We start from the raw sequence: 16,525 nt of genomic DNA on the forward strand, positions 1-16,525 counted from the left end.
AGATAATCTGTGGGTTTTATCTTTGCCCTTTAACTCCCCTTGGACAGTTATTAACTGCAGGGTAAACCTTGAAGATCTGCTTAGTGTTTCCTGAGGCAAAAACCTCCAAGGAGTTTTGCCTAAGAGTAAACTCCTGCTGGAAGAGCTGGCCCTCGTAGTGCCCCGCAGAAGCGTGACTATTGCAGGAGTCAAGGCTTCTGTTTCTAAAGTCCATTGCATAACATAAGTATTTTTCTCTCCCTCAATGCTGCCTGCTCAGCTGGAGCTGCAGGTAGGTTTGATTCGGTTTTTTGTCTCGTTGGGTTTTTGCTGTATCTAATCAAATGGTACGTAGCAACATCGCCTTCCATGTTGTTTTGTCCAGCTCCTGTTTAGTGTCTCCTGACTGACCCTGCATTGTAAATTGTCACATCTGTTCTTCAAGCAACCGATGTCCAGAACTAAGTGTTATCTGAATAACAATTTGCATTCGTCTAGTTCTTTTCATACTAATTGCCAGTTTAAGGTGAATATTATAGGAGAAAACTGCTTGGATGAAATACTATAATATCCATCTTAAAGTTTTGCCGGATTTGCTTATGCAGCTGGATCAATGTTATCAGTTAATGAGACAACACTTAGCTCTCTTTTTTTCTGTTTTTATAGCTGATAGTTTATCTAACCAAAGAGCAGTAAAAGATTCACCCTTCTGTAGCCTTTGAGATAGTAATGGGATGGTGTTGATTCTCGTGGTGTACGAGCCTGGCCTGCTGTCTCACCAGTCAATTGTTGGGGGTTACAAATAGCAGGGTACAGTAGTAGTGGAGGGTAAGGACTTGAAGTGCATCTCTTGGACTCTTCGGTTCATTAGCATATCCCTGTAGCTAAGGGGAAAATTACATACTTCAGACTCCAAGCGATGAGTTAATTTTCACACAGCACGTGTCTGTCTTCCCAGCTCACAGTATGACTTACAGCAGATCCTGTGTCTCCCGTTGTCTCCACTTCTCCACTTACAAAATGGAGAGTGGAGATGATGGCAATTCATGGGAGGGCTCGTTTGGGGCTGCTCTATGAAACTTAGCTTTTTTTTTATTTATAGCAAAACGGTTGCCCTCATGTTCCTTGTTCTGGAATGAAAGTGTAGGTTTCCCTCTGCAGTTCAGATGGTGAAAAGGATTGTTCAGGTTCACTAATTTAATCTCTAGTGCAGCATTTCACAGTATTCCCAAGCTGTTCCCTCATTCCAGCAGAAAAGCTCCTAACTTTAGTTTCTCAGTGTCAGCTGTTGGCACACGCTTAAGGGACGCGGCAAATGTCAGCCCAGGCATTCCCTCGAGAAAAGGAGAGAGGAAACCAGGGAAATCTGTTTGCAGAAGCCTGGATTTTGTGGCTCATGGAGAAGCATGTAATACTGTTGGCACCTATGCTTACACAGGTTCAATGTTCTAAGCGCTATTCCTCTGACTGTTGTGATGTAGATTCTGTGTGTAACATCTGAAAAGAGAAGACATCAACAAACGCCGATGTAGGATAGTATAGAAGAGTAAATCTCCCTTAGACTTCTTGCAGAGAAATGGCAATACTGCAGTTCACTTTCAGTACTGTATGGGTGGTAGCGTGCTGTGGGATTTCATGCGTGCGGAGGTATGACTCACTTCCAGTTTTGCAACCACCCAACATAAAAGCTCTCATCCAATATTGAAATGCAGGCGTAGGGCACACTCGCCTGTTTCTACAGGCAACGTGTCCAGCAGCATCTGTTCCTCCATCAGGCAGCGCTGGTATCGGGTCCGGCATGGCTCTAACCTTCTTCGTCTGAAGGGGAAAGGGAGGAAAGGAAGAGAGAACAATCACAAAATGTTACAGAAAAGGTAGACTGAAGGGAAGCGCACACACAAAGCAGGGACTGAGAAGAGAAATTGTGCACAGTAGGAGTGGAGAAAAACAGAGGAGAGCAGCCTGGTATATTAAATTTTAAAATGAATGTTCGCACAACCTGCATTATGCTCAATTCGCAATATTCTTAGTTTTCTCGCAATACCAGGAAAAGCAATTTCAAGTTTGACTGTGTGTAATCAACTACCCTTTCAGTAGACAACAGAATCTATCAGAGTTCCTCTTGATTTGGCATCAGTGTGTTTCTTTCATCTCTTTCTTCATTTTCAGGCTCTCGCACATGATATATGCTAAGTGGCAAAGATAGGCGAATTGCTCACAAGTTCTTTCCTGTTGCTTGTAAACCTGCCATTCTGCCCTTGCTGTAACGTTTTGAAACTCTATTCTTTTTGATAATAACAAAAAGATTGAATGTATATTCCACCAGAAGTTTTCCAGGCAATGCTAAACCACTGCTGCACATCTCTGTGGCGATCTTTGGTGCAGAAGCTGATTTTATAAAGGGCTCTAGAACTTCCTAAGCCCTGCTCCTGTGTGTAAGACAGGGCATTAGCTTGCCCTTCCTTTGTATGGTGGCTGAACTTCTGACCCAGTCCCCCAAAATCAGCTCGAATTGCAGCTTTTCTCGGGCCTGGGTCTGTACTTCAAAGAGGATTTGGGTTTCTTTTATGGAAAGATGCTATGCTAAAGACAAAAGTTAGCTCAATCAGCAGAAAAACAGGGCCTGGAGAGGCAACTCCTGCCTTGTGTTATCCTAACTTGGTGTGTGACTGCAGTGATATCCCTTAACTTCTGCCTGTCACAGCCTCCCCTTCTCTAAAATGGAGACAGCATCTATAATTATGTTTTTTAAGCTTAGGTTCACTGATCATCTGGTGTGTTTAATCTTGAAAATACTTGGATGTGGAATCTACACATAATAACAAAAGCTAATGGTCTCTCTGACGTTCCTTTCAGAATGCAGCTCTTCAGCACCTGTTCATACGGAAATCCTTTCGGCCATTCAAATGCCTCCAGTGTGGGAAGGCCTTCCGTGAAAAGGACAAACTGGATCAGCATTTGCGGTTTCACGGGCGGGAAGGGAACTGCCCTTTGACTTGTGACATCTGCAACAAGGGCTTCATCAACAGCAGTGCCCTCGAGAGCCACATGAAGTTCCACATGGACCAGAAAACGTACTCTTGCATTTTCTGTCCCGAGTCCTTTGACCGCTTGGATCTGCTTAAAGATCATGTGGCCATCCATGTCAATGATGGCTATTTCACCTGCCCTACCTGCAAAAAACGCTTCCCGGATTTTATCCAGGTGAGGTGCCCTACTGATTTGAAGCTCTGCCTTCTTGGGTCTCTTGCAAGCCACTCTGTTCATGAATTCTTCAGTACTGTTCTCATGTAACGCTGCGTGTCAGTTCATTCTCACAAGATAAAAGGGTCCGTATCGGTCAGAAATCAAAAAGGAGGAGCAACCAAGTGTTGCTAGATGTTGCCTTATTCTGTTGAAGTGCTCTTTGTGCTATATCATTACATGCAGTACTTCAGTCTGGCATGAGAAGGCACTGTGCTGTGGGAGGGGGTGGTTCCTTATCCCCAGAAAGTCCCTAAAGCAGAGGTCCCGACTACGTTTGGTCAGTACAGATCCACGGCACAGAAAGCAATAGTCATTTGCTGTATGCCGCTTGTGCTTGGATATACCTTGTCCTTTGTTTTTAAAACTCTGAACAAAAAAAGAAGTGGTTTTTACGTGATACAAATACCTTGTAATCCCTTGACTGTTTCTGTCAGGGTAATTCATTTGAACACCTTGCAGAAATGTCAGAATGGATCAGGAAACTCTGCTTCCTGACTTCCCCCCTGGGCTTCAGCTGGGTACTTTATTCCTCCTCCTCTCTGCACACTGCTTAAGAGAGGTTGCCCTGGAGTAGTGAGTAATGTAACGACTTAGTGCAGTGTGCAGAGCTGTTGGAGATTGTTAATAGAATTTAAGGATGCTATTTCAATGTTCAGTAAGAAAAAACTGAGGCGTACCACGTAGGTATTCATTATCCTTCATATGGACAAAGAGTGTGATTACATCTTGCTGAGCTGCCTGACTTAAACTGGATTTCTGTATTTCAATTTATGTCAAGTAATAGGAACCGATAGCCTAGCCGATAGGCTAAAGACGAAAAGATGGGGGAAAGTGATTTACTAATATAATTCCGTCCTGGCAAAAACCCTTTATCTTCTGTAAATGTTGAACAAGGAAAAATGATGATGGTGATTCAGAAATACTATACCGCAACCTAATTCCCCATAAACTTGCTCGTGAAACTGAGCCAGTTAGAAGAGGGTCCCATGGCTTTTTTCAGCTGTATTTTGGAATTTAAAGATATTTTTTTTTTTAATCCAGTGCAATGTGGGTAATTAAGGCTAGTCACCACAGATTGCTGCCTACTGAAATATTTCTATGTGGAACAGATAAAGATACCAAGTTGTTCCATATATGATCAGTATTAGAAGGTGGTAAAGAATTAGAGATCCATTTCTTGAGTAGTGTGTGGATTTCAAATGTCAAACCTCATTAGTTACTTTATTGGGGGTGGGGGTGGGGGGGCCACCAAATCCCACCAGATGCTTGAAGAGGTCAAGGATTGTCCCAAAGTATGCAAAAGTAATCACCAGTCAGGAATGGCATGCGAAGGCTTTTCTGTCCAAGGTTGGCTCTTTTGCCACTTGCAATTGCAAGCTCATTCTCTGACTGAAAGGAATCAGTCCTTGCCTTTAGACTTCTTACAAATGAAGTAGAGATAATGAACCTCAGATGAGCAGTGTTAACTCAAGGATGAGTCAGTAAAACAGGTACATCATTGAGTTGCTACCCGTTAAGTGCTCAACTGGGCAATGGCTGATGCCTTCAAGACCATTCCTGAGGAAATAAAATTGTCCATCTAGATAGATCACACAGATGTTATGGCTTTATAGAAACTATTTCCAAGATGTCAGCTGTTCTGATAAAACACTTTTTAAGCCAAAGCAGATTAGAGAACTCTTACAACCTTTTTTGTCGTCTTTTCTTTTTTTGCTAAGAGTTTCCTAGACTGTTCTACTACACGCTCTTCTGTTTTGAATAAATTCCGTTTTCCTATGATCTGCAATTCCAGGTCAAGAAACACGTGCGCAGTTTCCATTCAGAGAAGATTTACCAGTGTACAGAATGTGACAAGGCTTTCTGCCGTCCTGACAAGCTGCGACTCCATATGCTGCGACACTCGGACCGCAAAGACTTCCTGTGCTCCACGTGTGGCAAGCAGTTCAAGGTAAGAAGGCTCCTGACTGGATCATTCTTGATACAGGTGGAGAACACCATTCCTTGGAAGGTCTCCTAGAAGGAGACAAGCTCACCTTCTTCAAGGTGGAAGAAACGAACATGTGTAAACCTGCTAGACTTGCCTCCAAGTTGCACACACTGCTTTGTGTGATGAGCTACGACACTCATTTCTGATGGACAAGGGGTGAGACCTACCCCAGCGTGCTCTGCTGTAATATGGTGTCTCATCTGAGATGTTAATTCTAATAATTTAATAGCAAAGGAAGCTTCATCTGCTCATTAAGAATTGGGTCGTTATACAGCTCGATCGCCAGGTGCTTGGATTGTATTGCTTTTATCAGTTTAGTTAAGAAAACTCCAGCTGTACAGAGTTGAACACTAACTTTAGATCAATTCAAAGAAAAGCCAGAGCGGAGGGGTTTGTTCTCACTGAGGCTGCTAAATTAGCATTAGTGCGGCTCCTGCTTTTGTGGGTGAGCAACCTCAGCTTGGTTTGAAGTATAAACTTAAGCCCGAAGGGTTCCTGTTGGCCTGTCCAACACTGAGCAACTGTCTCACAGCAGCATTGGAGAGGAGAAGCCAAAGAGATCTCTGAACAACTTAAATTGTGGCTCGACCTTGTAACAAGCAGTAAGGCAGTAAGTGGTGCTGATATTTTGCTCCCTGATTGCTCCTTCCCTAGAGGAAAGACAAGCTGCGAGAGCACATGCAGAGGATGCACAACCCGGAGAGGGAGGCCAAGAAAGCTGATCGAATCAGCCGCTCAAAAACATTCAAGCCTCGGATAGCATCCACTGACTACGAAAGCTTCATGTTCAAGTGCCGACTCTGTATGATGGGTTTCCGCCGGAGGGGGATGTTGGTGAGTGTCTCTGTGCTCTAGCTTCTGTTACAACTTCCGTACTCAATTTTGATGAATAGTTAAGGAGTAAAGATGGACTTCCAATGGCTGGAGCACAAGGGTGCTGCAAAACTGGGAGGATTTCATAGCTAAGTTGAGATTATATATCTTGTTTTTTAAAACTGTGCATCTTCACTTTGGCAAATGTGTGTTTTTGCATGTTCATTGTCCGTGTTGTATGTCCAGTTGTCACTACCATGTCTCAACGCTAATGCTGATTGATGTGTAACGTATTAAGCAAAACATGAGATTAATGTAGTACCTAGTTCAGCCTTACTGCCTCAGTTTTTTTCCTGCCGCTCTTTCCTGGTTTTTTGTTTCTCCCCCTTCTTGAGGGGCCTCTCCTGGCCATACCTGGTAACTGCCACTGTGTAAAGGCTGTTACAGCAAGAGACCTTATTTGCAAATATTTCATGAGGGTTGTTATCCCTGCTAGCAAAGGCTGCTCTGGGCAGGGGTCCTTTACATTACCTCACTCTCAGCTGCAAGGGAGTTCCGGCGAGCTATTTTACCCCTTCTCATCTTAGTTTGATTAGAGACACTGTAGATGAGCTCTAGTAAGACCGTGCTTACCTTCAGCAGCTGATTTTGAATGCACAATAACCCTGCAGCAGCAAATGCTTCTGGTGCTGCTGGCTAGCATGACTACAGTTTTGGTTTGGCTCTTATCCATGTCTAGGGGAAGAAGCAATTGTTCAGCTTCTCTCTGTAAAATGCTCTTGTGATCTCTGTTCTTTTTTCTAAGGTGAATCATTTATCAAAGAGACATCCAGACATGAAAATAGAGGAAGTGCCAGAGCTCACGTTGCCCATCATCAAACCCAACAGAGATTACTTCTGCCAGTACTGTGATAAGGTATGTAAGGGAGTCACCCCACAGAGGGCACCTCGGTCCTAGACCTGTATGCAACCAATTTGTCTTTGCATAGAAACATTTAGCAGCATTTGTAGCTTTTTGAGGTGTTTGCCGGCAACATTTCTCTAGCAGCATCCAAAAGAAATAATGACGAAATGCGCTTAGGCCAAGGCAGCTGAATCCTAACTGAAACCAGCAGTTCTCCTTTTCTGCTGTCTTTGGAGTTGGTAAAAGTCAAATACTGTGGTCCCGCAAGCAGTCACCCACCATTAGTCCGGTATCACTTCTTGCAACCCAGAACTAAGTATCCTATCTGCCTGTAATTCCTGAGCACTAGTTTATTTTGGGTTTTTTATCACTTCTAAAAGTTAGTCTTTAACTCCTTTTATTTTAAGCTGCTTAATTAGCCACATGCCAGTAGTTCCCAGTGTTCAATGGAGCCTGATGCAGCTTCTGCACTGCCTTTAGGTTCCTGTTCTTACTCCCTGGCTTTAGCTTCTTGTGCATGTGGGCTTCTATTTACCAGGGAGCGTGTTTTTACTGAGTGTTCTTATCATTAGTACATTCTTCCATGATGCCTCCTTCCTTTTTCTTAAAGGGAAAAAAAACCTGTCGTTTTAAATAACATTACAGAATATTCATTTGTTGATATGCCTAAAAAAATATTAAAATATATTGATCACTGAAGGCTACTAAAACAATTCGATGCTTTGTGTGAGAGTGGAGGCATGATAAATTAGCACTGGACAGCTTTGGTGATTGGTGGCTTTGCTGACATTTGAACTTAAGCATCAGTAGAAAAACATTATCCTTTTACCTTCCTGTCCTGCTTTGCTTTGTTGTGGCACACAACACGTTCTCAGATGGCTTCTGCGTGCTACACAAGAAGGGGTTGCTTTTACAGGTTGATGAAACGCTGGAAGGTGTATGTCTATTCATGCATTATGTTGTAATTGTTTAGGGATTTGACTAAGCGTACTGTCTAAAGCAACACACAGACCTTCCAGATGAAGATAACTGGTAGCTGTTTTCTGCGCAGGCATCAGGATTACACTGTTTTCATGCCAAATCTTCACCCTGCAGGTGTACAAGAGTGCCAGCAAACGCAAAGCACACATCCTGAAGAACCATCCTGGTGCTGAGCTGCCTCCAAGCATCCGGAAACTGCGCCCTGCGGGCCCAGGAGAGCCGGATCCCATGCTGAGCACCCACACGCAGCTGACAGGCACCATAGCCACCCCTCCGGTCTGCTGTCCCCACTGTTCCAAGCAGTACAGCAGTAAGGTATGGGGATTGTCTCATAGCCCCGGAAGTCTGCCTCTCCTTGGAGATGCTTTTTCTACCACGGTCTCTGTCATCTGTCAGTCCACAAGCAGAGCTCTTTTAGTCTGAGTCAGAGTGCTGGTTTCATGCTGTGCGCTGACAATATAGGCACAGCCTGCTTGTTTTATGACAAAAAGGCTCCCTAAATAGAGGGCATGAGCTTCAGAGAAAAAATGGAAATGTTATCAGAGTGCGGTCACAAACAGAAGAGCTTGGAAACTGCTCACTGACAGTGATGAGGGAGAGGAGTAGGGAAACAAAACGTAGAAAAGGTGACCTCTGGAGTAGATTCCCAAAATATTTGGCTGTGTTGGGGTAAAAGGCTTACGGGTTGTGATGTGTGGGGCAATGCTTCAGTATCAGATAGCTCTAATCAGCAGGAGCTTTGTGATCCTTGTTTCCCTCTTGCTGACCAGAGCACCCTGTAGGGTGAATCTTGACGCTGCCTTACTTGAGGAAATCTTAAAGCTGCAATCCACAGCGCTGTTTGATTTCAGCTGGCCCAAAGCAGAGCTACTGACCATCTTTGTAATGCTCTTTTGCACCTCTCTGCAGACAAAGATGGTACAACACATTCGCAAGAAGCACCCGGAGTTTGCTCAGCTCCCGAACACAATACATGCCCCGCTGGCGACAGCTGTCATCAGTTCCACTCCTGCCGTTCTAACCACCGACAGCACTACCGGAGAGACTGTTGTGGTAAGGATTCAGGACACCTTAGATCAGGCCAGTGGGGGGAAACAAAAACAGAGCAGAAGCCCTCTGGTATTGTAGTCTCAGTGTTTACTTGGCAGGCATCATTTTAAAGCATGTGCTAGGACATGATTTGAGATCACTTCTGTTCCTGAGTCTGTGTGGCATAGCTTTGCTCTGCCAGCAGCTATGTATTTCTCTTTCTGGAGCTCTAAGGATTTGTCTGTCTTCCCTACTCCATTCCCTTCCATTCAGACCCAAATGCTACTGACTCCACGTAATACTTTCACGCACGCCTAATTATTTCAGGAATACTCATCTCGTGGATTTTCACTGAGACTGTTCTCTTGAGGTGCTTGCAGTCCTTGGGATCGAGAGGACGTGTTTAACGATGGCTGGGGACTGGATCAGATTGTTCAGAGGAGTCAAAATCTTCCTGTAATCCTTTGGACAGTGCAGAACTGAGCAATACGAACCTCCAGTGGCTGATCTCTCCACTGTTAATACATCAGCTGCTACAGAAGTCAAAGCTGAGACTAAAAAATCAGTCTTGTGTCTTTTAGCAGTGCCTGGATGCTGCAGAGTTTTAAAAATCTTAACCACAGTTTAAAACATCCTATTTGAAGACTGAAATGGGGTAAAAGACTGTTTTGCTTGAAAACGGGCAGATTCAGCCAGGATGGTGTTGGCTTCATAAACCTGATTGGTTAGGTGCTAAAAGTCTTTACACACTTCAGAAATACAGCTGTCAAGATGAGTATTGCACTGGCAGGTGAGGAGGAAGGGTAGAATGTCAGAGAAGCAGTTTTTGACTTGGAAATGAAGTCAGCTCTTTACAAATGCAGGTTATTTGTTGTCTAATAGAATACTGTTAAGTCTGAATATTAAAATAATTTTATTATCATAGTATGTTAGGTCAGCCCTGAGTGGTTCTGACCGGTGTTCAGTCAGCAGAGAGCAATCCGGGTACATGATCCCTGAGGATTGCTTATGACCCCGTCCTCTGTACACATTAAGCTCTTGTAAATAAATGATGAGGCCCAGTGACGTAAGCATAGATTCAGTGCGATGAAAGAAGTACAGCCCTGCAAAAGTATTTAATCCAGTGAACAATACGTGATGACGGTCTGTATCTCTCTACCTGCTCAGACAACAGATTTACTGACACAAGCGATGACCGAGATATCCCAGACCCTCACAACGGACTACCGAACTCCCCAGGGAGATTACCAGCGAATCCAGTACATCCCTGTGTCTCAGTCCACAACTGGCTTGCAGCAGCCTCAGCACATACAGCTGCAGGTTGTTCAAGTGGCCCAGGTAAGTAACCTGTTGGGGGACTCCAGGTGCTTTTGAACCCCCTCCATGTCAAACCTGTGCTCTGTTGTGGCTGCAGTGCTCAGAATTTTGTTAAGGAATAGTTACGAAAAGCAGTGCGGACTATTTTCTACAGATAAATTGGTAGGTAATGCTTAGGGTTCCATTGTAAACATCACGTACTGGGTATAAATAGTCCTGCCAGTCTTGATCAGCTTGCTGGAGACATCAACACAGTCCTAACTTAGTTCTTCTCATGTGGGCACCTTGCTGGAAATCCTTTCTAGAGCAGACTCAAGCAAATGAGAAAAGTGGGTCAGTGGGTGACCCATTTTTGCAGTTGAGAAGACTAATTTGTACTTTCTTGTTCTCAGTGAGCCAGAGTCAAAATTTGGAAGTACAGAAAGCACTTGCTTTTTCCCTTCGTATCATCTATTAGAATATTCATTCTCTGTGATGCTCAACAGCCTCCTAAAAATAAAAACCAGAGTGTAACTAGGGTAACTGAGCTGAGGAAAATAGCTCGGGCAGCTGTAAGAAATCACCATAGCCTTCAAATCTATTATCTGCTGGGTGAAGCCGAAGCTACCTTGTGTTTGTATTTGAATCTAAAACTGTGTGTTTTCTCTGGCCCCTCAGTACAAATTAGGTTATGAAATTAGTTAATAAAGGCCTAAACAATGGCGTCGGTTAATATTGACTGTGGCTCTTCTAATGAAACGAGCATGAATACTGATTCCTGCAGCTAATATTAATTTTATCAGGATCTGAGACTTGTAATTAGATTACTCCAATTGGTATCATTAGCAGGTGTTGGTCAAAAAAAAGCTTTTAATTAGTAAGACTCTGAGTACTTGTCTTGATAAATAGCTATGTCAAACTATTGGATGTGCAGATCCTGAGTGTATTTATAGAAAGATGCTTACAAAGAAGGATGGTCCAGTGGTCGACACTAATCCCAGGTTTCAGACCCTTTGATCTAAGTCCAGACTCTGCCACAGACAGCTTGTGTGGCCACAGGCAAGTCCTTTCCATTGATACCACTGAGGTGTAACCATCTTGGTGCCGTTACATCTGTTAAGCAGGCTTCTTTATCTCCCAGGAGTGCAAAGAGGGTAAACACAAGTGTGAACAAGGAGTGCTGCATGGTCTCAGAGGCTTATACCTCACTGTTCCAGACCTCGTATCACAGAAGAGGTTTATGTGGCTGCTTCTGCAAAGAATTTGAAGTATACGCCTCTGCTTTGACTTTTTTTTTCCAGGCTACCTCACCTCACCAGTCCCAGCACTCCACAGTGGACGTTGGGCAGCTTCATGACCCCCAGACGTACACCCAGCATGCTATCCAGGTGCAGCACATCCAGGTCACAGAGCCATCGCCAGCAACTCAGTCCTCATCGCAGGTACTGCAAACAGGGTCTTTTCTATGCCATTTAAAGGACTGCACGCTATATGGCTCACATGAACATCTCTGAGATCATCAGGGAGTTCCCAGATGTTCCTAGGGTGTATGGGCATGTTGTCGCTTTGTTTCGTTTTTTTGTGGTTGGTTTGTTGTTGGCTTGTTTTGGGGTTTTTTCTTAAGGTAGAGATAAATAGCTGGAAACGGACAAATTTGGAGCTTAAAGCTAGCCAATAGAGATGTAAATGGAAACTGGCATTCCTCAAACATTTGAAGTTGAGCTCTTCGTGTTGTTGGGTAGTATTTAGCCTCTCGTCTCAGTTCTCTGCCACAGACTCGCTACGTAACCCCTTGCAAGCAACATCCCTATTTCAGTTTCCCCGACCTCTGCGTACTAGCCATAGGGAAGCAAGTTGGAGGAGAGGGAGGAGAGCTTTGCAGTTCTTGTGCTCATAAGCTATAGAACCTGCCGCCTGCCCCCATGCTTCCCCTTGATCAGGAGGATGTGTCTGTAGCAGTACAGAGGTATGCAATCCGTAGCGCTCTGAGAACACTTACACCTTTTTTCTTTGGTTTTCTAGGTTGGGGGTCAGCCTTTGAGTCCTTCCTCACAACAGTCTCAGCAGGAACTCAGCCCCTCACAGATGCAGACAGCTACATCTACACCAAACCAAGCCCTCCAGCAGCAGCAAGGATCTTCGGTTCAGCACACGTACCTTCCCAGCACATGGAACTCATTTCGGAGCTATTGTAAGTGTCAGCAGTAGATCTCACCACTAGCCTGGCTAGTGTGTGGGACCAGTGCGTGCTCCGTTTCTCCAGCTACCAAATGGGATCGTGTTTTTGGAGCTCATTAAGCTTCGTGGTTCATAGAGGTCTAAGATGATAAACAATTTTAGACATATGAAAAAAGGTTGTACTAGCTTTTCTACTGTAAGTCCATAGTTATCCGATAGGCGGTTTGGGCAGGCAGACTGGGCTCCTTTATTCCAAAGAACTTGGATTCAGCAAGAATCCACGTGTTGGATAGCAGCTTGTTAAATGTGGATGGATGCTTGAAAGAATCATACAGAAGATGAGGGTGGCATGAAATGATTTCTCATGTCCATGCAGCTCTGGGTGGTAACTCTATGATTTCTTGGGTGAGAACAGGATGTGTTCTCTAGGCATGAGTTGCCAAATCTGCAGCTGATGTTAGCTGGCATAATTCTCTTGAGGCCTGTAGGGTTTTACAAGGCCTTGTAATTACAGTACCTGAATTTCTATTCAACAACCACTGTTTCAGGCTTGAAATTTTACTGATGTAAGACATTATCTGTCAAGGTGGGTTTTGAGTTTGACTGACGGTCTTGATTCTCCAATTTCCCTTTTTTTAGCATCTGAGATTCAGATGATGACCATTCCCCAAGGCCAGTACGTGATCACAGAGACCGCTGTGGGTACGCCGGTCACCACTGTCAACACAGGGCAAGTGAAGGCAGTTACACAGGTAAGGAAAACAGTCATGGCCCTTTTATTTTTTTTCATCCAGAATAATGTATCAGGCTTAAAGCCTTCAGTTTGAAGGTTAGAGGAGTGCCAAAGTGATGGCTGGGGCACACAGAGTAGAGGGTAACGGTGTACCTGAAGAGGTCTGGGCTGTATAGTCCAAAAGGGCACCGCCTTTCTGTAACAGCTGTAGTGAGTTCCTGGCTGGGCAGAATCTGTGGGCAAAACAGCTATGAAATGATATCGTGTGTTGTGTCACAAGCTGAGGAGGAAAGTGTTAGTGTTCAAACCTAGTTATGTTGCAAACTTCAGGTTACAGAAGGCAGGATATAATCCCATGAGCTTCAAGGAAGAGATTTGGTTGTTTTTTTTTTTCCTGAAGTAGCATCATGCTCCCTTCTGTGGTGATTACCAATAGTTTTCTGCATCTAGCCATTTACAAGGCCCCTGTTTGTGTGACTCCTTCAAGTTTAAAGTGTTCACTTAGTCACATTTGCAAGCTAGGGTATGATTTATTGGTATTGACAGTCTTAAAAATATTTAAGCGGTATCTGTTAAATCAAATTTCAGAACAGTTTCTGGAAACGTTTCTTATTTTGTAATCCTATGGATAACAAAGCTATAAAAGAGTAATGGCTGTCTTACTAGGTAAGCAGCCCTGCGTAGGGAGGCCTGCTGTTGTACTGCATTGATATTGGACACTGGAAAATAGGAAAAAAAAACCTTTCAGAATTGTTGTATTCAAAGCTGCTATTTCAATTTGTAGTGACGGGTTAATTGTACGATTAGGTTAACCATTTGTAACCATTTGTAAGTTAACCAAAAGCTAAGTCTCCCAATGTACTTGAAAACAAAGGATAAGGGTTATGTTGCTCTCAAATACATCTAAATGAAATACAACGTAATTTCAGAGTTCCTTGTTCCTACCAAAATGTCTTCCAGCACAGCCACAGGAGAGCTACAGACTGTTAGAACAGAAAAGTTTAAAGAACACGAAACAACTGTGATTTCTTTTCTTTTTCTACTCCCCACGCAGACTCACTATGTGATATCTGAAGGGCAGCCTGACCTGGATGTCAAACAAAACTCTTCGCTCTCCGGTGAGGTGCAGGTCGGTGTTTCCCAGCCGCCAGCCCACACGGATACGTTGGAACCGCAAGCGAGCAGTCAGCAGCAAACCACCCAGTACATAATCACCACAACCACCAACGGGAACGGCGGCAGTGAAGTGCACATCGCTAAACCAAGAACTTTCTCAGCGGAACATGAGTGAAGAAGCCTTGGGGTGTCACTTGCTTGTACTCATCACCTCCCCTGAAAGCCCAGATATATCTGGGTATCCTGGAGCTCAATATGTTTTAAAGTATACGCTCACTTACCTTCAACTAAAATCTTGGAGCTCTTGTTAATGCTTTAAGAGGGTTTAAGTCCCCAGTGACCGTGAAGAAGTACTCTCAAAATCCTTCGGGGGTGCCATTTTATGCAGCGTTTAACAAAAAGGACAAGAGAAGAAGCGACACCTCTGCTTGCTCTGGACTTTTTTTGGCATGTCTGCTGACCCTAATTTTTCTGTTTTGGAAGTGTCTCTGGTAAACAATTTTTATTTCGACTGTATGGGGGAAAAGCTTGCCTAACTAAAGGCTAACTGGCAGATTTTGTTGTACGTATACTTTTAATAGGAGCCGTTAAGCAGGAGGACATCATGTAAATTGCCAGAATACGGCAGATCTGCTTCCTGTGTCTTTGTTTCAGCAGCCAAGGTGAAAGGGAATAATATACCAGCTCGATGTGAGCAGACTGCCTGGAGAAAGAGCAGCAGCAGCGAGGTGGTGGCTCCTTGTGTATGTGTGCAGGGACGGATATAACAATGAAGCTGTGAAGATGTGCCGAAGCAGTCCATTAAATTATTTTTCCAACCCTCGAACTGTTTACATGCTGTCTGCCCTGCCCTATTTTACCCAAGCAGTTCTGGAAAGAAGGAAAAATGCAGTCTTAAACCCATCTTTGGAACAAACTGAAATCATAGTAGCACGTAAGGGTAGTACAGAGTCACTATCTCTTTTTCCCTCCAGTATCTGCAGGGAAAACTGCCTTTTTGCCTGTAAACAAAAAAGGCTCAGCTTAGCCTGCATAGCAGCTTCTGCTGTGACCTAAAGATAGTTGTGCCAGGAGAAAATGAGGGTAGAGGAGCACATCTCTGAAGAGGTGGGGTAGTTATCCCAGCTGCCACCTCGACGAGGATGTATTTTTCCCCTTGAAGACTGGATGGGAGAGTTGGTTACTTTTTTCATTTTCCAAATACCTTGTTAACAAAGCACTGTAATTCCTTCGGACAGTTCCATGAAATGACCAGCCCTGGACTCAGGAAACACAAAGAAACATGCTAGCGGACCACTATTTATGGGACACTGAAAGCCATCGGTGAGGCTTTGGTAGACCTGGTCTATGTACAGAATTCATGTTACATTTAGGGACCAGGAGAAAGGAAAAGAGAAGTCTTATCTTTTAAGGCAGTGTATATTTCCCCCCCCTTAAATAATTCTCCTTCACAAGTCTCGTTGGTTGGTTACTTAATGCATTCTGGTATTTGCAAGAATACGACTAAACTCCATTTTGTCCTGATGGGATATACTGTGTATGTCTAAACCTCCTTCGACTCCACTTGAAAACTCCTCCCAGAATGTCTGTGCATAGCAGGGTACATTTATTTGTAAAACAAAAGCAGAGAAGGATGTTTTGTCTTAATGGTCCTTGAGACTGAGGAACAGAGAGGGGTGTTTTATTTTTTCTCCTGCGCTGCAGTGAGTGAATGCGGGGCTCCTTTCCATAAGTGCTCCCACAGGTTTAGGTGAGGATTACGTGTGTGAGTAAGCGCTACAGATGTTTACAGGCTGTGGTAAAGGCCCTTGGCATGAGAGAACTTCACACTCAGACTGGACAAGAGGAAGTCTGGTGGCTTGTGGGCAAAGCCCTGTAGCAGGTATTGCTTTGGTAATTAACTTATCTGGTAATACAGTGCAAAATAGTGACCCTGTGGGGTAAAATAAATCAGATTGAAAGCATTGGCTAGCTCAGAACTGTTTTGGGAGGTAGCTTTCAAGTGACTTGCCAAAATATGGATTAATTTGTGCCTGGGATTTCACTTCTCTTGCTGTACCTCTGTCCTGGGGCATTAATGAGATTTGGTAAAGTTAATGAGGACCAGAGCTCCCATGTAGTCAAGTGCAGGGAGGAGTGTCTCTAAATTGGGTGGATTTGGGAGCCTGTTGACTTGAGCAGCATGGCCAAGCGACTGCAGTTCCCACTAACTCACTTGAAGTCGTGTTGCCGAGGGCTTCTGAATTACAGTGTTGGGTGTTGC

General features: G+C 44.0%; 1 protein-coding gene across 7 annotated transcripts in view; it reads left to right on the top strand.

Annotated features, from left to right (window-relative positions):
- The window catches only part of PRDM10 (PR/SET domain 10), a 43,062-nt gene extending 27,974 nt beyond the window's left edge, over positions 1-15,088 (top strand). For all 7 annotated transcript variants that reach the window (XM_064470971.1, XM_064470968.1, XM_064470966.1 and 4 more), the window contains 11 exons: positions 2,836-3,183; positions 5,018-5,173; positions 5,867-6,046; positions 6,831-6,941; positions 8,025-8,225; positions 8,820-8,963; positions 10,107-10,277; positions 11,537-11,677; positions 12,258-12,426; positions 13,053-13,165; positions 14,201-15,088. In XM_064470971.1, coding sequence (XP_064327041.1) covers positions 2,836-3,183; positions 5,018-5,173; positions 5,867-6,046; positions 6,831-6,941; positions 8,025-8,225; positions 8,820-8,963; positions 10,107-10,277; positions 11,537-11,677; positions 12,258-12,426; positions 13,053-13,165; positions 14,201-14,437 — 1,971 coding nt within the window. In that variant the 3' untranslated portion in view covers positions 14,438-15,088. The remainder of the gene's footprint in view (positions 1-2,835; positions 3,184-5,017; positions 5,174-5,866; positions 6,047-6,830; positions 6,942-8,024; positions 8,226-8,819; positions 8,964-10,106; positions 10,278-11,536; positions 11,678-12,257; positions 12,427-13,052; positions 13,166-14,200) is intronic.
- The last annotated feature ends 1,437 nt before the right edge of the window (positions 15,089-16,525 follow it).

This window comes from Phalacrocorax carbo, chromosome 21, assembly GCF_963921805.1.
Source record: "Phalacrocorax carbo chromosome 21, bPhaCar2.1, whole genome shotgun sequence".
In the NCBI taxonomy this organism is placed as follows: Eukaryota; Metazoa; Chordata; class Aves; order Suliformes; family Phalacrocoracidae; genus Phalacrocorax; species Phalacrocorax carbo.